Source organism: Manis pentadactyla, chromosome 2, assembly GCF_030020395.1.
Source record: "Manis pentadactyla isolate mManPen7 chromosome 2, mManPen7.hap1, whole genome shotgun sequence".
In the NCBI taxonomy this organism is placed as follows: Eukaryota; Metazoa; Chordata; class Mammalia; order Pholidota; family Manidae; genus Manis; species Manis pentadactyla.
Window position 1 is genome coordinate 172,430,079 of NC_080020.1, and position 26,096 is coordinate 172,456,174.

General features: G+C 40.8%; 1 protein-coding gene across 1 annotated transcript in view; it reads left to right on the top strand.

Moving 5' to 3' along the window:
* The first annotated feature begins 9,461 nt into the window (after nucleotides 1-9,461).
* The window catches only part of TACR1 (tachykinin receptor 1), a 172,888-nt gene continuing 156,253 nt past the window's right edge, over nucleotides 9,462-26,096 (top strand). Inside the window, exon 1 of the mRNA XM_036930687.2 lies at nucleotides 9,462-10,807. Coding sequence (XP_036786582.1) covers nucleotides 10,419-10,807 — 389 coding nt within the window. The 5' untranslated portion in view covers nucleotides 9,462-10,418. The remainder of the gene's footprint in view (nucleotides 10,808-26,096) is intronic.

A 26,096-nucleotide genomic window follows, 5' to 3' on the forward strand; every position in this document is an offset into this window, starting at 1 on the left:
GCATACTTCTCACTTTTAAAATTATCATCAACTGCTTTGATATTCAAGAAATGGATAAAATTTTTAAGTTAAATATCCTTCCTGGTCATGTTATGCAGCCACAGTTGAACCAGGTGAACCCATCACCACTCTTCTTAATCAAGAACTAGTGCCAGAATAAGTAGATGGGTAAGTAAAGTCTTTTTACAATTGTGTCCAAGCAGGAACTAATGCTATCTGATGGATTTCAGTGTCTTTCCAGGTCCTTGCATGTGCCTCTCATGCTCAGAAATGGAAGAGCTTCACAGCAATGCCCTAAAAATAGATGCATTTGCAGAATTTGAGGAGATGGCAAAGGCCCCTCCAACAAGCCATCCTGAAGAGTCTCTGTAACCTCCAGCACTGAGAAATCCCTCTTACTAGGGAAGGCTGAGGACATGACTCCATGGGGCAAGATAAACCTCTTCCCCAAGCCACTACCTGCATAAAACAATCTACCCCAGAAAAGGAAGGAAGCCAGGATGCTCAGGCTGGCAGACCTGGAGGCACATCTCAGAGCCAAAACAAATGAATGAGTATCATGAATAAAACCATTTTCCACAGAAGGGTTTTGCAGCATGATAGTTCTGTCATTTTCTGGAGAAGCTGGTTTTCACAACTGAAGGGAATCACTTCAGCTACATTGATTTTACAGTACAGGTCTTCAGAATGAGTCCTGATTTTCCAATTTTAGGGACTTGCCCTTTTAAAATTTTATTTTCTCTTAGTAGTAAAGGAAAACATGTTCATCACAGAAGATTTAGGAAATACTAAATAATGACAAAGAGAACCTTAACAGCCTCAGCGCTACCACGTAAATATTTTGATGGGTCATCACTTTCCATTTTTTTCTCTTCATAAGTAATGTGGTAATTTTTACAGAATTAGCATCAAGTTTTAGACACTGGTATCTTGCTGCTTTCAAAAATCTAAGCCCTTTTCTGTATCATTCAAATGATGTTGAAAACATCATTTTTAATGTCTGGATCGCACAGGGATATGTCATGTATTATTTAACCAAACTTCTAGTATGGAACATTTCATTTGTTTTCATTATTTGCTATTATATATGAAGCTTCAGTGAACCTTCCTAACAAAAATCCCCATGCACATTTCTTTTTTTCTCTCTCTAGAATAAAAAAAAAACCAACAGTGAAAATCACAGTATCAAAAGAATAGATATTGTTTTACGACTTTTAATACCTAACTCAAATTGTCCTCTAGAGAGATTATGTCAATTTATACCTTAACCCACTAGAATTTGATGCCAAAGCCTTAGATATAATGTCCGTCCATTCACCTAAGGTCCCTTTGGGTAAAACTGCAGTATTTCCAGAATCTCTCGCCTGGCTTTAGTGCATTTCCATATCAATAGGTGTTTCCAAGGGATGGAGAAAAGTAGTCATCTTCATATCAATAGGTAATTACATGGACCAGCCCAGGGCTTATCTGGACCAGAGAGGTTGGGTGGAGCTCTCTTCTGCTGCAGCCTGGTGGAGAGATGGGACAACTGCTTGTAAGAAATAAATGGGTTTCTTAAACTTTATCTCTCTGTTTGACCGATTTCGGTTTCAAAGGCATTTTACCCTAGGATTCCCCCACCCCCTCAAGGAGTTACAGTCCCTTACACACATCTGTCATTCAGTTAAATGGGATGAAATAGAAGACTCATTCGGGATTTGAGGATCTTGGATTCCAGAAATCAATCTCTTTGTATCAGGAGACCAGATACAAGGAGATAAGATCAGCAATAAAGTGTTTAAAATCTACTAGCCTAACATATGCGACATTATGCAGTTTTCTCTCATTTTTGAATCTGAGTCAAAATACTGTGTTTATTTTGATTTTTCCTTATTTTTTGAAGTTTTATTCAACTTTATTTCAGAAGTTTTAATTCTTTATATAATAAATTACATTTTTTTAGAAGGACCATCTTTGGGGTGAATTTTTAAGATTCTGTTGTTTTGGAAGGGAATTACTGAGTTAATAAATAACTTTGAGGTTATAAACTTGATTCTTAAAAAAGCATTTTCTAATTGAGCCTATTTAATACTCTATACTTTAGAAAGAAATGACTGCATACAAAAATGTTCATCAAGCCTGTTTTTTCCGTTAACTGTTATATGTGGGAAACACAAATGACACATTTTTGTATATTCATAGCTCACATCTAGAGAGAACATCACATTCTGATCTAGAGAAGCCACAAATCCTGGCAAACAGAAGTTAAAACAAACCATAATTGATATATTAATTTTCTATCTACCCTGTATACATTAAATAGAATTTTAGTTTTTAGAGAAAAAAGTCAATTTCTTATTTTATTCCTTCTTTCTTTTCCACTTTGCAAAGAAACATTCAGACTGTTATAATCACTCAGCATCTACTTCAGTTCATATATACGATCCTGTAAAAATTTCTCAGATAAGTACCCTAAAATCCTGCCGGCCCCTGCCCATGCTGACATGGGCTTCCATCTCAAGAACCCAGAATTATACTTTGTTTCCATGGATGTCAGTGCACCCAGACTGCCCTCTCTTGCACATGCTGGCACTCTCTCTCTCTCTCTCTCTCTCTCTCTCTCTCTCTCTCTCCCAGCACAGCCTTTTTCTTTGAAATTGTTATCTAAGTAGCAACTCTCAAACATTCCTCTAAAAAGAAATAATTTGTTTCAAGGTTTGTCCTTACCAACTTCTTCATCTAAAACTACACAGACAACCCCTAGGTCATCATCTCCCTAAAGGCATGCTGAAGTCTGCCTCCCTTGAGAAACAAAGTCCTTGCATCATAGCTGTTCGGACAGACCAATTCTGGTGGAGCAGGCCACGCTGACCACACTCATGGCCTTCAGTTTAGTTCCACGGGTCTCACAACTCAGGAAACGAACACCGTGAGGAGCAAGGCCTGAGTGGTAATGGCTGGGTTGAGATAAACGCTTCAGGTACCTGGAGAGGTGGAAAGGGAGTAATGCATGTGCAGCTATAACCATAGCCTCATGTTATAAGCTGAAAGTGTTGACAAAAGGTCAAATGGAGGGACTATAGCAAAAAGCATCTAGAACAAGGCCTGGCACATAATAAGCATTGTTTTTAAATGAGAGCTACCCTCTTCCTCCTCCTGCTTCCTGCTAGTATTATTAATGTTTATTGTTCTTTTGTCTTGGGAAGATTTACAGTTTGATGATTTCTTATCTGTTATTCTCTTTGTTTCACATCACCTTTCAAAATTCAACTGTTTTCATGCCATTCAATCCAATTTAATACATATGTATTGATCCTCCACCCTGAGCAAAACACTTCATGGAAGGGTATAACTCTGGGGGGTGGGGGGCAGAGAGGGGTGGAAAATCCTTCTCCCAGCCTGGGACAAATTACCTTTGAAACTGAAATCAGTCAAAGAGAGAAATAAAGTGGGAGAAACCCATTTATTGCTTACCAGCAGTCCTCCACTTCTGCTCACCATGTCTCTCACCACCCAGCTGCAAAAAAGGGACCCTTCCAGACTTCTCCAGTTCAGTTTTACCCACACTCCCCACCCTTGTAATCACCTATTGATATAGAGATAGACTACTTCTATCCACCCTTGGAAATACCTATTGATATTGAGATGCACAAGGCCAGGTGAGAGATTCTGGAAATATTGCAGTTTTACCCACAAAGGAAGTGGTAGCAAGTGAGTAAATTGTATAACATGTTCCTGCCCCCAGAGAGTTAACGATCTAGTTTTAATGAGGGATAAGGCTTACAGTTTGCCTTGTGAAAGGATGGCTGAGGAAGGGAGCCAGAGACTCGTAGTAAACCCTTCAATACTGTGGAGGAGGAAGGGGATGCTTCCACCGCAGTGGTTTCAGGGGACTGAGGTTTTTCAGGAACTGAACACAGCTGTTCTCACTTGCCCAGCCAACTCCAAAGTCTTCTCTAATCAGGCCTTAAGGGCAGCTGAACATAAGTGAGGGCTGGGGCTCTGTTGGGGGTTGAGCCAAGAGAAAAATAGATAGGGCAGACCTTCCTCTGGCAGTCTGGGCTTTTGTGGGTGATTGGTGGGAACTAGTGGGGTGACCATAGCAGAAGAGCCCAGGTACTCAGATCTGAGACCTGCCTTGGATTGGCATACCAGAGAGTCTTCCTGATACCCCAAAGGCCTGCAGGGAAGAGAGGAGGAGCTCAGTCTCCCTGGCTCTGAGACAGAAGAAGGGCAGAATGAAAGGCAGAATGGAAGACAGGGAGGCCTCCTGGAGGGACTGACTCAGGACTCTGACAGCCTGGTCAGTATGTGGGGTGGGGTGGCCAACTCTACTCCCCCCACTTCTTTCATGACCTGGCGAAGTCCTAAAAACTCACTGTTGATAATGCTCCAACCATCAAACCAGAGCCTGGTAGGCCAATAAAGAAAATGGCAATCTATGCAAGGGTGTGGAATGATACAGACTCCAAGAAAGCAGAATTTATGCCAGGAATGCTAGGGTGGGTCTGTGTCTGGGTCAGTGCTAGGAAATCTATTCACTTAATCCATTATGTCAACAAGTTCATGGAAAAAAGTACACAATCATATCAACAGATCCGGAAAGAGGCATTTAAAAAAAAAAATTACAAGCCAGTCCTATCAAAACTTTAAAGTAAAATAAAGTAGAAGGAAACTATTTAAACATAAAAGACTGTTTAGAGAGTTCACAACAAATATGATCCTAAATGGTAAAAATCCAAAGCCATCTTAATTTAAATTAAGAAACTATACAGAAATACCTGCTATCACCATTTTTAATCTAACATTGTCTTGGAAGGTAAAGAAAATTCAACAAAATAAGAAAATGTTAATGATTTCATTGAAAAACTAGGGAAACTCAACTAAAAAGCACTGAAGTGAATGAGAAATTTAGTAAAATGACTAGGATACATACAAACACACTCAGACACACACAAACACAGACACAGAAGTTAATAGGTTTTCTTTAGGATTAAAAAGGAAAAATATTTCATTTATAATAGAAACAAAAACTACAGAATACATGGAAATAAGTTTAATCAAAGGACTGTATCTTTTTAGCCAAAATAATAAAATCTTTTTGAAAGGCATAAAATAAGACTTAAAGAAATGGAAAGACATATCATGTTCTTGGATGAAAAAACTTAGTATCAGAAGAATAAATTTTGTTAAAATTAAATAAATTCCACACAGTTCCAATTAGAATACTAATGCAGTTTGTTCAGATTTTTAAAAATTTAAATGTGATGCCCTGAAATCGATAAGTAAAGCATAAAATGAACATTTAAGTGAACTTGCCTTATCAAATATCAGAATATTTTGTATCTGTATTAGTCAGGATAAACTATATCATGGTGAATAATGAATTATCCCAAACACTAGAGCCTTAACACAACAAAAGTTCATTTTCTGCTCATGCTACATGTCCATAAGGATTTGGCAAGAGTCTGGATGATATAGTCACTTGGGAATTCAAGGTGATCCACACTTATCATCCTGTAGCTGTGCCATTTGGGACTTGGCAGGAAAGAAAACATGGAGAAGTGCCTCTCTCTGTCTCTGTCTCTGTCTGTCTCTCTCTCTCTCACACACACACACACACACACATATTTCTATGCTTAAGCCTGGAAGTGGCGGACATCATTTCCACTCACAACCCATTGGCTGATAGTCACAAGGCTCTGCCTAATTGCAAAGGGGCTAGGAAAAGTATCAGGTCATACGAATTTTATTATTTTATATAATTGTAACTCTGAGGGGAAAATTCCGGGGCAAAATACCTCTAAAATGGAAATCAGTCAAAGGGAGAAATAAAGTTAAGAAGCCCTTTTATTTCTTACAAGCAGTTGTCCCAGCTGTGGCAGAAGAGGGCTCCACCCAACCTCTCCCGTCCAGATAAACCCTGGCACGCCCTTGTAATTACCTATTGATATGTAGATGACACTGCTCTCCACCCCTAGAAATACCTATTGATATGGAGATGGTTACCTTTCTCCACCCCTTGGAAACACCTATTGATATACATATGCACCAAAGCCAGGCGGGAGATTCTGGAAATATTACAATTTTACCCACAATAATGTATTTATATATTTTATATATGTAAAGTATATTTATATATATATATGTATTATATATATACACCGGAGAATACAAATATTAAATCACATATATTTGAAAATTTAATCTATGACAAGGATAATGGTTTAATTCAATAGGAAAATGGATAGAGCTATCAAAACTAGTTAACCATGTGAAAAAAAAAGTAAATATTTTACATAATGTGAAAGAACAAACTCCAGGTGAGTTGAAGATCTAAATATAACAAAATGAAACAATAAAAAAACCTGCCAAGAGAATCTAGGAGACTATGTGAAAAAATCCAGTATTTGGGAAAACTTTTTTTAAACTAGGACTTGAATACCCAAATGCTGTTAAAGCAAACATAGACTACATAAAAATTGTTTAAGTTTTATGAGAAATATATAAATAATAGCATTAGAAAAAACATTTGAAATATTCATGATAGGCAAAGCATTTATGCCTCTAATATATAAAGAGCACTTAGAAGAAAAATGGCTGGAAATCAATCTGACAAAAAAAGTGAAAGAGATGTGAATAGACAATTTATAGAAGGGAAAATCCATATAGCCAAAAAAACCTTAAAAGAAGTTGAAATTCTCTAGTAGTAAGGAAAATAAATACTGTATATTAACAATGTTATAATATTTTACATATTTTAAACTGACAAAACTATAAAAGACCTTGAAGACCTATTACTGGAATAGATATGGGGAAAAAGACAATTTAATAGCTAGTGAAATGTAACAGTATTACACCCTCTTAGAAGGCAACTTGGCAACATTACATAGAAATAGAAACACACAACACATATACATATATGCATATAAATATAAATGTAATCCATTACCTAGCAAGTCTGTTTGGGATCTATTCCATAGAAATAAAACACCAGATGGTGGAGTCATATGTAAAAATATTTATTGCAGCATTGTCTCTAGTAGCAAAAGCTGGAAGCAAAGTGATTTTCATAAGTAGGGAAAGGAGTGTATAAATTATGGTGCATCCATAGCATAAGAAAAAATATGTAGCCATTGAAAAGAAAGAGTTAAATCAATACCTATTAACTCTGAGGCATTCAATGTTTTGAGTAAGAAAAACAAAATTAAGACAACAGTGAAGGTCCTGTATTTGTGTACGCTTACATGTATAAGTATTGTGTGTGCCTGTATTTCTGTCTATGCAGCGTTAAGGAGCCTGGACAAATAAGGAAGAACCCTAGGTTGTCAACAGGGTTTATTTGGAAACTGGTGGGCCTGTGTTGTATGTCAAAGAGGAAGGTTCAGTATAAAGAGGAGCTGAGGAAAAAGAACATAAACTCTTGAAGGAAAAAGGAATATATAGGATCTTATTTAAACATTTGTGCAAAGCTATCCCCATGTGGGGCAGAAAGCCACTACTTTGTAGAAGGGACAATGCCAGAGAAGTCCCCTCCTCCCAACATGTGTGAATCAAGGACACCCTCTGCTATTATACGGATGAGGCATTTTTTTAATAATATGAACCTTCTGTGTGGGAAGGCAATTAACTTTAGCTTCAAGTCATAGATGTTCCTAAGACATGCTACCTGCCATGAGGGACCTGGAGAAGGAAGGAGAGCCATGCAGGCCAGATCCACGGATACTTAGGGCTGGTTCTGCAGACCCTGGAAGGCAAGTGTGAAGGTAGGTGATCCTCTACCTGAGCTAGGGAGTCCTTGTGTGGCCTAAAGCCGAGTGACATAGTTTGACATATAAGAGGTTTGTCTGGTGCCTTCCCACCCTAGCTAGCGCCTTTGCTCATCACAGTATCGCCCTTTTTGTACAGTTATCTCTTTCTCCTTCACTGGACTGTAACTGCTTGCCCCATCTGTATTCCCAGCACAGCCCCTGGGTCAAAGTATCAACTTGCTCTACTAATGGAGATAAATGGATAAATCTCTATTTTCCGCTTTTTAATTTTATATTTAGCTTTTATTATAAACTTAGGTTTTATTGGTTTTCTTTTTTTTCCCCCTAAGCATTGAGCAAAGTTTCTTTAGAAATTGTTAGTCGACCTCCACTGGTCAGGGAGAAAAATACAAAACCTGGGAGGAAAAATTGAAGGTGGACACTCACAGCTCACGGTGGAAACAATGAGATCCAGGTGGAACAGGAGGTGCTCCCCGCTAAATAAGGCGGCGCTGTGCTCTTCAAGGCAACACTGGAGTTTTCTCATCAGGGCTTAGGGGTGCCTGGAGGGCCAGGCAGTGCAAGGTGCGGTGCATATAAATGCTGAAAAATGACAGGCTTCAACAAAACCGCAGTAAACTGGCGGATTCCCCGCCCCTGAGAGAGAATCCGATTTTAGCCCGGTTTATAAACCAGTGCATTTCTAAGTCTTAAAGCGGTTCCCGCGCTCCCCGCAGAGGCGCGCAACCGGGAAGGACTCGGCTTTAAGTGTCGCCCTGGGGAAGAGTGCCGACTAGCGCCAACCTGAACCTCCGTGCCCCGCCGTGCTACCCGTCCCCACCCTCGAGTCCCCGCAGTAAAAGGGTGGTGAGGCAGAGGGTTAGATGGCCCCCAGACAGACTCGATTCCCCGCAGAACCATATCTCCCGGCCAGTTTGGCTGGAAGAAGCTCCGAACCTCGACTTCTCCAAAACGGTTCACACAGACTAGCGAGCCCTTCTCACCTGCTCCCGGTGCCGGGACCATCTCGGCCATTTGAATTGGCCTTGGACTGCGAGACCAGGCCTCGAAGCCCGCCGGGGGCAGAGAGGGCTTGAGAGAAGGTTGGTAGACCTGTCCTCCAGTCCTAGCCTATGCAAACCTGAATGCGGGGAAGGGGGAATGGCCCGACACCACCACTGGCTGGACCCTTCTGGCCCACAGGCCCTGGGGGCGAGGAGGCAGCGAATGCAAGGTCCCCAACGCGGCGAACCTGAGGCGGCAGTGGGTGCTGGCAGGGAGCCTAGAACTGCGCATCTGGGAGACATACTATTTATGGGTGGCTCCTGCGCTCATGGAGCTTCTCAGGGAGACCAGCCCAGTTCCCTTTGGGGGCTCAGCTGGAGAGCTCATCTGGAGCTTTGCATGGTGCGAGGGGCCAAGCCACCAGGATGGCTGGGGAAAGCTTACAACCTGTATCATTTCTTCCCAGGGGAATCAGCCCACCAGGGAGAGGAACTAGGCATTTTGGGAGTGTTTTCTAAACACGACCTCGGGAAAGTTGTTTTCCGGACACCTGAAACTGGGCGTCTTCGCCTCTCTCTCCTTCGTAGCAGCCAGAGCGAGCCGCGGTGCACTCTGGCTGGAGCACGTCCCGGAGCGCAGCGCTGGCGCGTCGCCCCCACACTTGCCCGACTCCCACAGCCACAAGCAGGCACCTCTGCAGAGCTGTCGCAGCGCTCTGGGCTGCCCTCCCTGGAAGTTGAGTGTCCATCACCAGAGCTCTTTCGCAGATCTTCCTTTCGCGTTGGTGCATCTGTTCTTCCAGCTGCAGACCCCATCTGGAGCAATTACTCTGCGGCCTCCTAGCGCCCCCTCGCGGAGTGCGTGGGGCGTCCGGCTTGCAGACTTCCACAGAGGGTAGCAGCGAAAGGCGTGGTGGCTGCGACGGTGGAGTGAAACAGTTGACAACAGCTGGTGCAGCTGCCGCGCTGCGCAGGGGGACTGGCAAGTACGCAGCCCAGGTACTGCCCCTTCCCGGTGACGTGTCTGCAGAGCGTTATAAAAGGCTCGCGCACAGCCTGCCGAGGTTCTGCTAACTCCCCAGCCCAGCAGGACCTGAGCCAAGAGGCGCTTGCGAAGCTGCAGGCGAGGTGGCGGCGGCTGCGCGGCGACGCTGGCGGCGGCAGCGAAAGCAAAGAAAAAATCTCCAGCTGCACACGGGCCCCAGAACCATGACATAGACTCAGAACTTTGGCAGGTCTCGCGGTGACGAGCATCCCCTCTCTGCCTCCAAGTCCTCACGCAGAACAGGGCTTTGCATTTCCCGCTGCAAGCAGGGAAATAGGAGTTGCATGCAGCAGGTGCAGAAAGGTGGGGGTCTCCTGCTTAGAACAGTGATCCGTGAAATTTTTTTTCCTTTTCCAGCCCAATGCAGAAGAGACGCTCTTTCCAGATTTCTGAACTCAAATGCTTCTTGAAGCTTGAAAGTGGAAGAATTCAGAGCCACAAGGAGCAGACAGCACATCTAGAAGCATTTATCTTCTGAGTGCCTAGTCTCCTGCTTGCAAGGAGAGAATTCTGCCTACAGAGAGCCTGCAACCCTCCGGTCTTGTTTAAACAAGACGCTGACCCCAGGCCTGGGTCTCAGGACCCTGCTGCAAAGGCAGGGTGTGTACAGAGGGGAGAGCTGAACCACTCAGCAGAGGAATGGATAACGTCCTCCCAGTTGACTCAGACCTCTTCCCAAACATCTCCACCAACACCTCGGAGCCCAACCAGTTCGTGCAGCCGGCCTGGCAAATTGTCCTTTGGGCAGCTGCCTATACGGTCATCGTGGTGACCTCCGTGGTGGGCAACGTAGTGGTGATGTGGATCATCTTGGCCCACAAGAGGATGAGGACAGTGACTAACTATTTCCTGGTGAACCTGGCTTTCGCGGAGGCCTCCATGGCTGCGTTCAATACTGTGGTGAACTTCACCTATGCTGTCCACAACGAGTGGTACTACGGCCTGTTCTACTGCAAATTCCACAACTTCTTTCCCATCGCTGCTGTCTTCGCCAGTATCTACTCCATGACGGCTGTGGCCTTCGATAGGTGAGCTTGCCCTTTGCGGGAAAGAGAAAGTGTCCGTAGAGGACCATGGCTTTGCTGTGGAGCGTCCCTGTTGGCTTGCGCCTGGTTCACGGTAGGGATTGGTCATCTATCCCTGGGGTTTTGACTGACAGCCAACTGAGTCAGTTGTTGAAGGGAGACTTTATCTTCTCTCATCATTTTCTTTTCTATTTCCTCTTTGCTCTTCTCCTCCTTTTCAGCTGCCTCCAGTCTCCCTTTTTTTTTTCAGATATCCCCTTTTTTTCCTGCATTTAGCTGCCTTGTCTTCAGTCCTTCTCCACTTATCTCCCTGACACTTTGCTTACAACTTCTGCTTTTCTTCTTTACATATATTCCTTCTCTCCTTTACCCTAAAAACCAGCCCCCTCTACCACCACCTCCCCACTGGGACCTTGTAAATCCCTGCAGGCATGCCGTACTGTTGGGCAGCCTCTTTGGTGCCTTCCAGTTTTAAGTATACCTAGGCAAAATTTCTCAGTTTTCTCTTCTTTCTGAAGATTCAGGGATTTTCTGTTCCCACATCAACTCTCCAATATTATTTGGATGTGATGAGCATTTCATTAGAGTCATAAAATACTCAGGATTCTAATTCAGCTCCCTCTATGCTGCTAGGAGTTCTCATTCAGGATTGAGAGCCAGCTAGGCTGTCTTGTGGAACTCCACAGATAAGGATTCAGGGAGCTTACCCAGGAGTTTTTCTAAATTTCTCTTATCCTGTAAGGTCAGTGTTTTTAACCTGTCTGTATCCACAGAGAAACATGCTTCGCAAAAACAACTGAGAGTACTTCCTTTTCTGCAGTCAACAGGCTAGGGTTTCAGAAGCTGATTGAAAGTGAAAACGTTGGTATTTTCAAACACTGGGGATAGCGTTCTGGAATGAACGGCTCCTCAGGTGGCAGGATGGAAAATTGATATTAGAGCACATCTCTATTTGTCCTGACTATCTGTGGATGTTCTGGGTCACTAGTGTGCGTATGTATGTGTGCCCAAGTGTTAAATATTTTCCTGGGATGTGGGGGTATGTTTAAAACACCTGTCACTGTGCTTTTAAAATGGGCCCTTTGGATGGCCTTGCTCAGATAAATGAATAGGAGAAACCCAAAGAAGGAACTAGGAGAAAAAACTGCAAAGAAATTTTCCCCAAACTACTAACCCTTTTGCATAAAGATTGCTTATGATTTGCAATTAATTTGAGGTTTTTTTCAGCCTCTGCAGTTAATGAACATTTTTAAAATCAGAGAAAGCTATGTTTCCATCCTTTGCAGTGGTGTCCAAATGCTGATTTTTAAGTTCCATGCACATCTCCCTTTATACAACTCTAAGTTTCTTGATATGTTGTGTGTACAAGATGTGGTGAATCAATTTATATTTTAAATGTACAGGGTAAACCAGTTACTCAAAAAGGCATTGAAATGAATTCCTTGTGAATTTACCTTTTTTGCTACTCTGGCTTTCAGATATTCAGTTTGCTGAAAGTGAAGTAAGCCTATAAATCTTTCTGTACTGATTCACTCTTTAGCCTCATAGCTGCCCCTTAAACTTAGAAAATTCACTGTGGTATGTGCAGTTTCAGCCTACACATGCTTTTTTGATCATCTGTACATTAGGTAAAGTTGGTTATTTTTACTGCACTGGAGCCTTGCATGAGCTCAAGGGAGACCTGCCAGTGAGTGTAAGCCTGAGCGTACAGTGGCTGGTGGAGCACCAGCAGACAGCTCTGTTGCTTTGACTTACACAGAAATGACATGTTCCACAGCTGTGCTCTTTCCCTTTGAATTTAGAAGGGTAGGGTATGAGTCAGGGTCCAAGGTTTCATTATGGATTGGGCTGGCAGCCAGATTTTGGCTGCTGTGATCCTGGCATCTCAAGGTCCACTGTTCTTTCTTAAGGCAAACCATAGACAAGACCCTGACTCTGCCTGACAACTGCTCAGTGAAGTAAAAAAGTCTCTGGTGCCAGGGCTGAGGGAAACAACAGCCCTGAGAAATGTTGTCATGTCCCTTATGTACAGAGACAGCCCAGGGGGTTACCAGTGGCAGGCTCAGGGCTGGAGCTCAAGGGAGAGTCGGGGTGGAGGCTTCAGGGCTCTGCCTCTGCGTCCTCTACTGGACCCTCTCTTTCCTTGCTCAGCCTCATGAGCACAGTGAATGAATGCCCTCAGGCCCTCTGAATGAATGTTGCTCCACTCCATGAGTGGTCATTGGTCACCTATTCTCTCCCAAGAATGTTTTAAAAATGAAGGGGTCCTTAAGATCTCTCTATGAATTCTCTCTTCTTTCTCCACCAGACAATACAGACATTGAGGAAATGTTATATTATCTTTGTGTGTGTTCCTTGAATTTTTAACAGATAATCTTTGAATCAAGTTTTAAAAAACCGAAGCAACATGATTCTCCTGAGTATAAAATTAAGCCTTGTTCACTGCAGAAAACTTAGGAAACATGAAACATATAGACTCAAAAATACAAATCAACCATTACTCCACCATTCAAAAATAACACCTGTTCACATTTGACTCTCTTTTATGACTATTACCCTACATAATTAAGTCAGATACTATATGATTTTGTAGCTTACTTTTTTCCATCAATATTGATGGAAAACATTAATAACATTTTCCCATGTTATTAAAAAGTCTTCAGTAACATAATCTATGGCTCCTTATTATTCCATTATATGAACGTGCTATTATTACTTTAACCATCCCCCTGCTGTTGGGTGTTTAGGTGATTTCTAGGTATTTTTACTCATATGATTAATGCACTAATAAACATTTCTGTATGATAATTTTGTTTTGCTTTCTTGATTATTTCCTTAGGATAGATTCTCAGAAGTGGAATTACTGGGTCAAATGAAGAATTTTTTTTTAAAAACTTGCCCTTCTAATTTTAAGAGATTATAAACTCTGAGCAGAGCAAGGAACATGTCTGTTCTGTCTTGCTTACTTTACCTCCTCAGCACAAAGCAGAGTACAGTGCTTGACAACTAACAGTCACACACATTTATTGAATAAGTGAATGAATGAATAGTATCATACATGTTCCAAAGGACACTTGGTAAATGCATAAAATTGTAAAGAAAATGTGAAAATCATGTACAATTCCATTACTGACAGATAAACCAGTTAAAATTCTGGAATGCTAGCTTACACTTACTTTTTTTTTCTGTGATATTTATTACACATACAGTCATGCTTCCAAGGACAAATTTTGGATGATAATAAAAACAGTGTCAATAGCTGCTTTTTTGTTTTGTTCCTTAACATCATATCATGGGCTTTTTCATATCATGGAATAGTTTTCAAAATAAGACTTTCAATGGCTGCATTATATTGCATGGCTATGATTTATTAAACCATTCCCCTATTTTTAGGTGTAAATTGTTTCTATTTTTAGTGATTGCAAATTCCTTTGCAATGAATATCCTGGACATAAATCTTTGAGAACATCCATTGTTCTCATCTTAGGATAAACTACTTGAAGTAGAATTGCTGGGTCAAACTGTTGGTAAACTTTGCCAAATTTCCTTCTGGAATCAAAATGTATGCAGAGAAGAAAACTTCAGCTGTAGACTAATTTAAATCTTTCCTATAATCTTTCCATAGACTAGAGAGCGAGAAAGAGAGAGAAAGAGAGAGAACAAGGGACTGATTCCCATTGGAAGGAATACTTATTTATTGAAGGCAATGGTCTCCTAGAGTAAAAATGTTTGCAAAGACAAATTTACCTAAATAAGATCAGGTCTAACTCTAATTAAATTCCAACAAACACCAGGGATTTCACTTTTTGAAACCGCAGTTTCTCCCACTTAAAATAAAATTTAAAAATTCTTTCCTATTGTAAAAACTAAAAGGTACATGTGATGTTTCATGAAATGAGAAGCTGAAGGACACTGAGAGGTGACACTTCCATTTTGCAAGGGCTGGTGATGACGGCTGGTTCTGATGTCCTGGGGCAACATCTACAGGAGGGAGGAGGGGTCCGACCCCATAGCCCCACAGGAGGGACTGCAGAGGCAAAAGGTGACCTGACTCGGAACCAACCACACAGCAACAGGAGGCTCGGAAAACCTCTGGCCTGGTAACGCTGTTTCACTACCTGGAAGGGGCAGCTGTAATTTCTGTGACATGAATGGTGACAGCTGCTCACTAGTCACACTTTTCTAAATAGGCTGTGTTTGAGGGAAAGGAAATATACACATGATGATGGTCTCTGGACTATACAAAGTATGGCCAAGTACCAAAAACTGAGTTGCCCAGACAGGGGTAATGGGTGAAGACAAAAAAAGGGAATGAGTTCTCGGAGAGAGTACAAGAGGAACCAAGAGCAAAGACCTGCACAAGTAACAAACACTCTGCCCTCAGATCCCTAGTATCTGTCTACCCCACTCTGCCCAGTCATACTCAGCTACAAGTTTAAATAGCCTGCCTCCCAACTCTCTGCTAGACCTGCAGGCTCTTATTGAACCCCACCTTGTTGGCCAAATTTGGACCCCATTGTATATCTCAGGGCAGTCCTTCCCAACCCAGAGGCCAGACTGAGATTCCAGGATCCTTCACACTAATTTAGATGGACCTTCCAGCCTGTGACCAAGTGCTTCTGTGAGGCTGAGAATAGTCATTCACTAAAAGGTCATCAGCCACAACTGGCCCTGTCTTTTTCTATCAGGAACCTCGAATGTCTGGGTTAATGCGGATCAAACTTGAGTTTGTTACAACTTATTTCACGGTGGCTGGGTCATTCAGGCGCAGCACATTTCCTGGAGAGGATCAGTGCCCATCTGCTCTCTGGAGCTGCCCGCCACACTTGTCACATCCTCTCCCTGCTCACAGGAGCTCCTAAAGTCCCGAATGGTCATGGCACTTGGCTTTTTAAAAAACCGGCAGAAATATAGGTTCAATTAGGGGAAAATTAAGAGGAATTTTCTGTGTAAAAGCACAGAGTAGAATTACTGCTGTTGAATTAGCAAATGGTAGAATGAGAATGAAGTGAAAATACTCACTGTTAAATATGGACAAAGATCTTCAGCCCATCAAGGGAAGATGCCCCCTGGTAAGGTGATGTTCCCTCTCTGGGCCTCATATCTTCCCTCAAAGGGTGTATGCTACATATTGAAACAAATGGGAATGATTTAGAGAGAACTACAATGTAAGGCGTCACATGGTACATTTCACATGGATTGTACAGACAGTTCTACAATGGAGATGAGGGAGGTTATATCCAGCAAAAATGCTCAAGGAAACAGCAAGAGGTGGCAGCTGACTTGGGCCTTGAAGATTAGATAAGATTTTTGGAGAGGATGATAAAGGTAACATTCCAAGTAAAAGAAAATGTATAACAAAAGTGTAGAGGTAAAAAGTTGCAAAGTGTTTGGGGAAGATGTCAGGTTGACTTAACTGAATTCACAATGAGTCAGGGAATAAATGGAGGAGCTGGTAGGAAGAAGATGAGCACAGTTCTGGTTGGATTTTATATGAAAACATAGTAATTAGTAAGAAAGGCCCAACCAGCAACTTGAAAGGTAGGGCTTGTGAATGAGAAGCCAGGGATCAAAATTAGATTAAGTAGTTTTCCAAACAGATGGCTTATTGGAGTTTGAAAATAGAGAGCATCTCTTTTAACTACGTACATGTTTCCAGACAGAAACAAAAGATTCACAGGAATGTCCTATCAGGCAGTAGGAGGGGGAAAAAAGCAGAGAGACAGTGGAGAAATCAGGACATGTGGCATGACAAAGGTTAAGAGAGGCTACCTGTGGTTATATTTATTAATTTCATTAGAATTCAAGGATGATGAGGACATTGGATTTGGCATTAGAGAACTTTGGGGAGCTGTGGCAGCATTATCATAGTACGGTAAAGGAGGATAAAATTAGATGGCAATGAGGGAATGGCCTCTTCCTCATCAATCCATTCATCCATCCAACCATCCATCCATCCATCAAACCATTATTGAGCATTTACAGTGTGCCAGATGCAGAGGCAATAAACTATTGCATTTGCCCTTGAACTCTGCCTATGGGGATTGATAAAGTCATGAATGCAGTTATAACCCAATGCAATTAATTCCATGCTGAGGATGCTTGGAGACAGAGCTAAGAATTACCCTTGAGAAAATGGGAAAGACTTACTATAAAATAAAGAAAAGCAAGAGGAAGAGGAGAAGGAGGAGGAGAAAAGAAACAGCAAAATACAGAGGAAACAATGTGGAATATTTTTCTTTTAATTAACTTTAAGAACTCTGTATTGGGGATGATCATAATGATTTATTAATGTTTGTCACTTGGAACCTAGAAAAGAGATTTCATGGTAGTAAAGTTGATAATGACACCTTATATTTGCACGAGGTCCAAACCATTGGCTCATCTAATCCTCAATACCAATGGGGATTCTGTTTCTACCTTGGAAAGACTGTTAGAAAAAAATTTCATTTAGCATCATCCCCCCACCCTCCACTCCCTTATAGCTTGGAGATCCATGCAATTTATGTTCATGTACCTTAGACATCTGCCTACATACTCTTGCTCAAGGTAGCTTTTGGATGCTGTATCATCTAAGGAAAGCTGCCATTGAAGGCAGAAAATAATGTAAGGGCCCTACTGTGCCAGAGAGGACATTAGAGACCATTAGACAATTTCCCACCCAAATAAAAATTCAACCCCACAACCTTCTAGATAGGGCCACTGTAAGAGTATCAAATGCTGTTTAAATATTTTACTCAATTTGTCTCATTTGTTAAATTCATTCCTGAATCATCATAAAATTATACCTTTTGTTGGCTTGAAATCTGCCTCTGATTTTGGCTGCTCCTACTAGTATAATGCCTCTTCCATGAGGCAGTCTGATACATCCCTCCTGAAGCTTTTCCATCCCTGGTTAACTGTTCCTGGTTCCTTCACCTTCCATCCTCATTGGTCTCTCCTGCTATTCCCATTTGTTAATGATCCTGTTCCATGAGAGGCTAACTAGTGCCCAGAACTGAGCATTACCCTGCTACCACTACCTGCTGTGGAGCTGGCATTTTACCTGGTAACTTTGTCCTCTTAGACTTAACTAAAGTGCCACTTCCACTAAGAAGCTGATGTTAACCTGCAAGTCTAGATGAGGTGTGCTTCTTATCTATTCCCATGTTATTTATGCAAATGTCTATAACTTGGTCTCTCCCACACCTCCCTGCCCACTGGATTGCAAGCACCATGAAAACGGGGATGCTGTCTCTGGTTTCCTGTTCCTAGCAGCTATCCAGATGTCTGGCACAGAGTAGAGTACTCATTAAGATGTGTGTATAGTAGTTGACTTGACTGTACCTCTCTCCTGAACCTATCAACCAAGATCTGAAAACCAGACCCAATGCATCAGGAAGACCTCAAGATGCACTTGTTATGCTATGCCTTGAAGGAAAAGAAAACTTAAGCCAAAGTTATGCCTATCATGGGATTTTGCTACACTACAGAACAACCTTTGGTTCAGAACCCTCTGTTCTATAATAACTAGGTGTTCTAAGTAACAGTTGCCTCTTCCACACTCCACTTGACGGGGCCGCCCTAGATTCCTGACCCACACCCTGTCACCAGTAAACATTGCACCCCAGAAGAACACCTCTAACTGGGGGAGTGCTCCTCATTTCTACCTTACCTCCAGTTTCTCCAGGTATACCAGAGACTCTGAGATATTGCAGGGGTCCTTCTGTGGCCCCACTGTTAACAACACCTGGCTTTTTCTCCAGCACCCTCACTAGCAACAGGAAATACACTCTCTGCTTTACTTGCCCTTCCTGAGGCAGAATCAGCACAAGCCTACCCCCCAGACAGCCCTCCAAGTCTTGGCTCCATAGTAGTTGTCTGAACACCTAGTCCAAACAATGTTAAAATACCACAGACACAGGAAAATCCAAGCAGAATGGCCTGAGAAAGTCACAGACCTGGAGAACAGACTCGGAGGCTGACTGATATTACAAAAACCTCCTCTTTTGCCACATTAGGGGCTGTGATTCCAACTCACTGGAAGGGGACTTACAAAGTTCTATGGATGAGGAACCCCAGCGATGGAGAGATACTTGAATGGAATCGCTGAGACATAAGTCTCAGCATGAGCAGTAATGCAGCTCAGGAAGGGCTCTGGAGCTGTGTCCAGGTGGCACTGACCCTGGTGCCTTGCCAGGCTTCTCTTTCACAATTCTTAATCAACTTTCCAATGCAGCTTCCTCACTACATTTAGTGGTTGGGGGCATCCATGGAGTGCCTCTCATGTCCTTTGCATAAGAGTGTCTTTGAATAACCTTACATCTGGCCATTGGTGATGGAGTTCAGTGTAGGAAAGAGCACAGGCAATGGGTTCCAGCAGTGGTTCTACCACTTACAAGCTATGCAAACATGGGCCTCAGTTTCCCCATCTGATAAAAGAGTATAATAAAAGTTACCTTGCAAGGAGAAGGCAGGCAGAGTATGGAAAGTCACTGGTTCAGTACCTGACATGCAGTAAGAGTTCAATCAATAGTAATTAACTCTAATTAACCTTGACACACTATATCCATTTATATGTAACTATTCCTGTCTCAGCTCTTTGGGGATTCCTTCTACCTCAGGTAAAACAGCAATGGGGTGAAAATCCTCCCCTCCCCCAATAAATTATGGTTTTAAATCCTCTTAATTGGGTCCTCAAACCTCTTGCTAAATGCTCTTCGGCATCCTTCCCACCTGTGGAGATGTGCACACACTACCAGAAGTCCAGCACTGGATATTGTATATCACAGTCCCTGAAAAACTAAAGCTTTTTCTTTCATACCATCTCCAAAACCACACATTCACTTCCCACATCTGTGTGTCCCAAAGCTGCCACCTGCACATGGGCGAGGCATCACTTGAGTGCCTCATGTCTGAGGGAGAACTTGGTCATAACAAAGAACTCCTACAACATGGGTTTTCGTTGATATTCAATCTGACAAAGTTGTGTGTCTTTTGCCTTTGAACGCATCTTATAAATCTTGGAAGTTTCTTTATAAATCTAGTTTGTGTTTGTTGAAGCATCAAACACTCAGTTTCCCTTGTCCTTTGATTAATGTTCAGTTAGCTCTTAAACATGAGATGGAGTCCTTCCTCCTAAATAATTTAACTTAATCAAACGATCTTACCTATTTTCCATCTGTCACAAAATTTTATAAACATCACAAATCAAATAATCTAAAAATATAAACAACACCTACAAACTTGATTAATTAAATTCCCCTAAATATTTCAAACTGTAATCACAAATTTAATACATATGATTTTCTTACAGTGCCAGATTCCTAACATGATGACTTATAAATAGGAGAAACAAAATCTTTCTCAAGATTTACATAGTTCTGGTAAATCTAGTACATAAAAACTTCTAAATTTAGCCTATCAAATTCTTAAAGTATTTCAACCTCCTAAGAATCAAATGTATAAGTTCAGTAAATGAGGTTCTCATGTGTCTAAACATTGACTACAAAATTCGTTATATCCTCTTAAGTATTTCAATTAAAATTACAAATCTGGTAAGTCAAATTCTCTAACAGATCAGACTCTCATTTCCAACAGTTAAAAACAAATCCCACACAAAGTAACATACAGCATAAAACTTATTACTATATACACACTTCTTACATAGAAGGACCATTTCTTCATTGTCTATGTACTTTTAAAAAATGCCTTCCCAGAGTTACAAAGCTACACAAGCCAAGGTGGCAGAACCATCTTCTCCAGAGGGGCCACTAAGGTTCTGGAATTGGGGTGGAGTCAGAGACCTGGGTCCGCATGAGCTTTACAGGGGCCTGGCCCAGAGCTGCACACCGGGGCCCTGGCCCCTCTCACGGCGGAGCTCTGCCTGCTCAGTGCCCACAGGCCCCATGCACACCTGCCACGGGAGCCGAGCAGTCCCAGTGTGCGCTGTATCTCCTTGGCTTCCTTCACGCTTTACCTTTTTCCAGTTTTCATCTCTTAACATTTTATCATCTGAATCACATAGATGGAATCATGCAGAGCCTCATCCCACCCCTAATTTGCATCCAGCCACTTTACTACCTGAGTAGAATTACCTGCATTCTGTACTATCTTAAATTTTACCTTCTTATTGATTTCCATTTCAGATTTGCTCATTGACATGGATAAAGTGGAAAAAAAAAATCACCATCTGTCCTGGGTCTTTCCTGAGACTCTGAGATCATGAAAAATATGTACCAGAATCTTTCCGGGTGTCTGTTTCTTCACATAGATCATCAAAAATGGAGGAGTAGAACCTGTTAGTTTTGACAGACGCAGACTCTCAGCATGTTTCAGATCTGTGCCCACAGACATTGTGTGCCTCCTGTGTAACGATCTACCCAGCAGCATCCATTCCTCTTGGCAGGAAGCCTTCAGTGGCAGGGCCTTTCTCCTGGAAGCCCAGAAGCCACCTGGCACCCTTGGTCTTCCAGCTGGATCATGAGATGTCCTTTCTTCAGGTCAACTGTGGTTCCCCTGTCAGGACAGAGTCCCATGGCTTTTTTATAGCTTTGGGAGTATTGAGTTCCTTTACCTTCCCTTCCTTCTCAGTGTCACAGATTTCAGATAATAATAATAAAAAAAAGCAATCCTCTGTTCTTACAGCTCAACATAATGCCCTAAGCCACATATGGACTGATGAGCAGCCACCTTCACAAATTACACAGCTGTCAGAGCTCACACAGTAGGCTGAACAGTCATGCTAGCCACCCCTGCACTCTCTCCATCACAGAATATAACTGAGACGCTAATTTTTAAAAGTCTCATGTGCACATTTACTGGCATGTGGGGAGATTAGGAGCATAAGCTTAAATACCCACCTTTATGATTTATTAATTAATTTCACTTGACCTTGGAGAAATGTCTCCTTGAAAAATTAATATGTTTTTGTAAGAGGATTTGTCCGAGTCTGAAAATATTTAAACAAAAGAAAACCCCACAAACAGCTGGAATACTCTACTAAATAGTCCTAAGGAACCAGAGGGGCTTTTAAAATGACCCAATTCATGATGGGAATCAAAATGGAAGCAGCCCTGGAGGTGAAATGGAGCTAGTTAGCTGGACAACTTAATTGGGCCCTTCAAAGGGAAGCTTGATGATAACCTAGAAAACCTTGTGGCTGGATCCTCCTTGGGGATAGCATTTAAATTTGTTCCCAAAGACAGACCCGAAGACTTCCCAAAGAAAGACAGATCCTTTCTCTCCCCATCTGGAATAATGAGAGGTGTGGAAGCTAACATGTCAGAGACTTCACTGGAATGAGTGAGACTGCAGCCACTGTGGGTTTTCAGTGGCCCAGTGACAGGACTGTTAGTTTAATACTAGGCAAAATGCAAAAAAAACCAGAAATGCTATCCTTCTCCCTTTCCAGAGATTTTCCCCCAGCGATGCTCTAACTGGCCTAAGTCAGCATTAAGATGCTCCCTGGTCCTGCTGCACAAAAGCCTGGTCCCAAATTACTGCTCTGTTGTCTTCGCAGCCCAATCCAGTTTAGTCAATTGAGTTGAACACCAAGAAGAGTAGCTGATTAAAATCATGCTAAGGTGGGAATGATATGGGCTTCTACCTCCTAAGTGCCATTTGTATTTTAAAACAGGAATGTGTCCATTCTAGTTAGCTGTTCCTTGAGCAGGTTGGAGTGTAGAAAATCAAGACAAACACTCCTAGGGACTGAGCCAGTCTGCGCTGTAAGGAGTGCTGGGATTTAGGTGCTATGGCTGAGTCCAGAGTCTGGCTTTTATGACACAGCTCCATGTATCTGCCAAGGAGACTGCTGGGCAGCATGAGGAGCTGGTGTCACAGGCTCCGCGTACTCAGGCCTCCACCTGCCAGTCAGATTTGTCCCAGTCCTGAGGTGCCAGTGAACTCTGCATCTGTATTTGGGTAGTGCGACAAATTTGCTTCTGTTATTTGTACTTCTTTGTAAGTCACTACTTCTCTGATAAATGTATATATAATATTGTGTAGGTTGGAAGGATATTGTCATCAGAAGGGACTTTGGGTCAGTCCCAGTGAGTCCTAAGGGTCTGGTAGGGTGGGGTTAAGGTCGGCAGTGCTGTGCAGCCCTGTTAGAGAATCAAGGCTGATTCTCCACCTCTCCAGCATCTTCATCAATGGATCTGTGAGTTTACAAATCCTGGGATGAGGGCCAGGTTTCGATGAGCTGGGCTTTCTGCCAGGGTCTCTCTGGACCCACACTTCATTTGGAAGCTTGTGTCCCTTTTCCTTTGTCTGTATCTTTCCCATCTCCTCTTCTCTCTACACCTGGGTCAAAAATTCCTAGCTCCATTTCCTCACAAATCCTCCTCAGCGTTCTGAAAATATCATGGCTTCAATAAATGTCACTGACCAAAAAATGGAGTTGGAACAGACAAAAACCAAAAGCTACTGTGTATACAACAAAGAGCAGAATTATGCAGCAATATTAAAAATGCAAGGCACTACAACTCTGATGAAGCAAATGAGTCCAGAAGGATCCAGAAAATATTCCTTATTACAGTTTATTTAAGTATGAACTTAAGCTACTTTTTTAAATTGAATATATTTGACATAAATATTGTGTACATTTCAGGTGTATTTAAACTTTTTTAAGAAAAATAACTTACTGTTGAATATTATCTGCACAACTGCAACTTTCCTTTCTGAAAACATTTCATGTACATCCCTTTAAAACTATGGAGTATTACATATTTGTTGAGAAGAATCAGCAACTCATAAAAAAAAATAGTATGATTGAAAAACAAAAGCAAAATCAACCCTCAGCACATTGTCCAAACACCAGTATTATTAATTCTTAGGAATTACTTCAGCACAGAACTTTTTCCCCTATGTGCTTTTATAGTTTAGAAGTTTTCCTTAATTCTTTAACCCATCAGTAATTTAGACTGCATCTAATTTTTTAAATATCACATGTTTATCCTGTTGTGCAAACACCATTTATTGAATTTATATAATTTATTTTATATAATTATGATCCTATTGCATGTGTAATTTTTAAAATTTAACATAATAAAGCAAGAAACATCTCATGTAATTAAATGTTCTTCTATAAGATCATGCTTAATAGTTGCAAACTATTATAATTTAAATAATCCCTCATGCTGAGATATGGCAGTTGTTTCTAGGCCTTGCTACAATATATAACTTGTGATCAATATGTTTTAGCTGAACTTGCACACCTGCATGATTACTAATTTCTTAGAAGAAAAGTATGTTCAGACATAGTAAGTCTTTGGCTTCATTCTGCTAAAATGGTCTTCAGAAAGTGTTAGCCATTTACCAGCATAAATCAGAATATATAGACCGATTGCATAGGAATATTCCTTTTCCCATATTCCTAAAATTTCAGAAACATCTTTTCCAATTTTACATACTAAAAGTATTATTTATGATTGCATTTCTTAGTAGTGAGATTAAATATTTTTTGTGTTTTTATTATTCCTTTATATTTTACTTTTTTTGTGAATAACCTATTCATGACCTTAGGAGATTTTTTAATTTAAATCTTGATTTTTAAGTTGCATATTGAATTACAGAAACTGTGTATTAAAGATATAACCTTTTCACTGTTATATACTGTATATAGCTTTCCATGTTTCTGGTTATAATTTTAATTTCCTTTTCAGTAATTATATTATATTTTATAGTCACATCCATCCAACTTTTATTTTATGGTTTCTCCCTTTGGTGGTATGCTTAGAAAGGCCTTCTTTAACTCAAAAACAAATAAATACAAATACAAACAATTTCATTTGCTCTTATAGTTTAGAAGTTTCCCTTAAATCTTTAACCCATCAGTAATTTAGACTGCATCTAATATTTTAAATATCATGTTTATCCTGTTGTGCAAACACCATTTATTGAATGATAATTTCCCTACTAATCTGAGATGTTTCTGTTAGCGTACATTGAACTTGTTAATATTTGAGCTGTTTCTATCTATCTACTTTGCTGACTGACTCTTCCTTTAATAGTATTGATGGATTTATCCATCTTGATATTCATTATTTAATTCAATATTTAAAATCCCTCTATTGAAAACTCTTATTCAAATTTTTATTGCAAATGTGTTCAATGTGTTAAATTTAGAAATTAACCTTAAGAGGAATTGCTAGCATATCCAATTTTTTTTCAGTGTATGAACATGGTATATTTTCTATGTATTCAAAACTATGTTTTCTTATGTAATTTTTTATATTTTTCTTCCTATAATCCCTCATGTTTCTTTAAAAGTTTTAAAATTTAACATTTTGGGTTGCTAACAAAAATGCAAGAATTTCTCCACGGTTTTTTTCTAATGGGTTATTGTTGGTGTATTAAGAAACTATTGATTTTTTTTACATAATTTTGAAACCAGCTAGCTTAATGAACCCAGTACAGCTGAAGACTAATGTCTTCCCTGTTATTTTTCTCAGATTTTTCTCACAATCATTGGCCTACAAGTCATCTTTTTTATTTTATATCCACCACCTGTGTCCTTCTTTTTTACTAGAACTTTCAAAACAGTGTTAATTAAAACTGGTGATACTAAGCTTCTTTTCTTATCTAAGACTTTCAAAGAACGTTTCTCTTAGTACCACTATTGAATATGTTGGTTGTTAGTTTAAGGCAGATATTTTTAAATTATAGCATTCAAATCCTAGTTTATTAACATAGTTAATCAGATCTATATATTTAGTTTAGCAATTGGCCTTTTGGCATCCATCAATACATTCTTTTTCTATTGCTTAATTTCTTAGTTTTCAACTGATCTAGATCTCCTAGAACAACCACTACTTGGTCTTATGCTTGTTCTATTAGCATACTGCCAGATTTGCTTCCTAATATCTTATTTATGTTTTTGCTATAAAGTACAACTGCCATTTCTTTCTTTTTATTTATTTTTCTTTTTTTGGTGCTGTGTCTTTTCAAGTTTTGGTTTTAGTGAAATAAGTATTTTCTAAAATTTATTCTGTTGGATGAATTGAATCAACTTTGGTGAGAAGCTTATCTTCCAATCAATTTCCTGGGAGGTACTGCTTCCCACTTTTCGTCTGTATAGGCATCGCATAGTTGTACAGGGTATTTCCTAGGCCCTCCAGGTGAATCAAAAGAAAAAAGAAATAACACAGGAGGTTATTGATTCAGAAAACCAGTGGGAGTGAATTCTACACGTAGCTTGCAAATTTTATGCCTCTCAGCCTGGAAATCTCGCCTGCCAATGACAGAACCTCAGCTACATACTTCTTATGATGATCAATGAAAAAACCAGCCCCAGGCAGAGCAGGAAGAG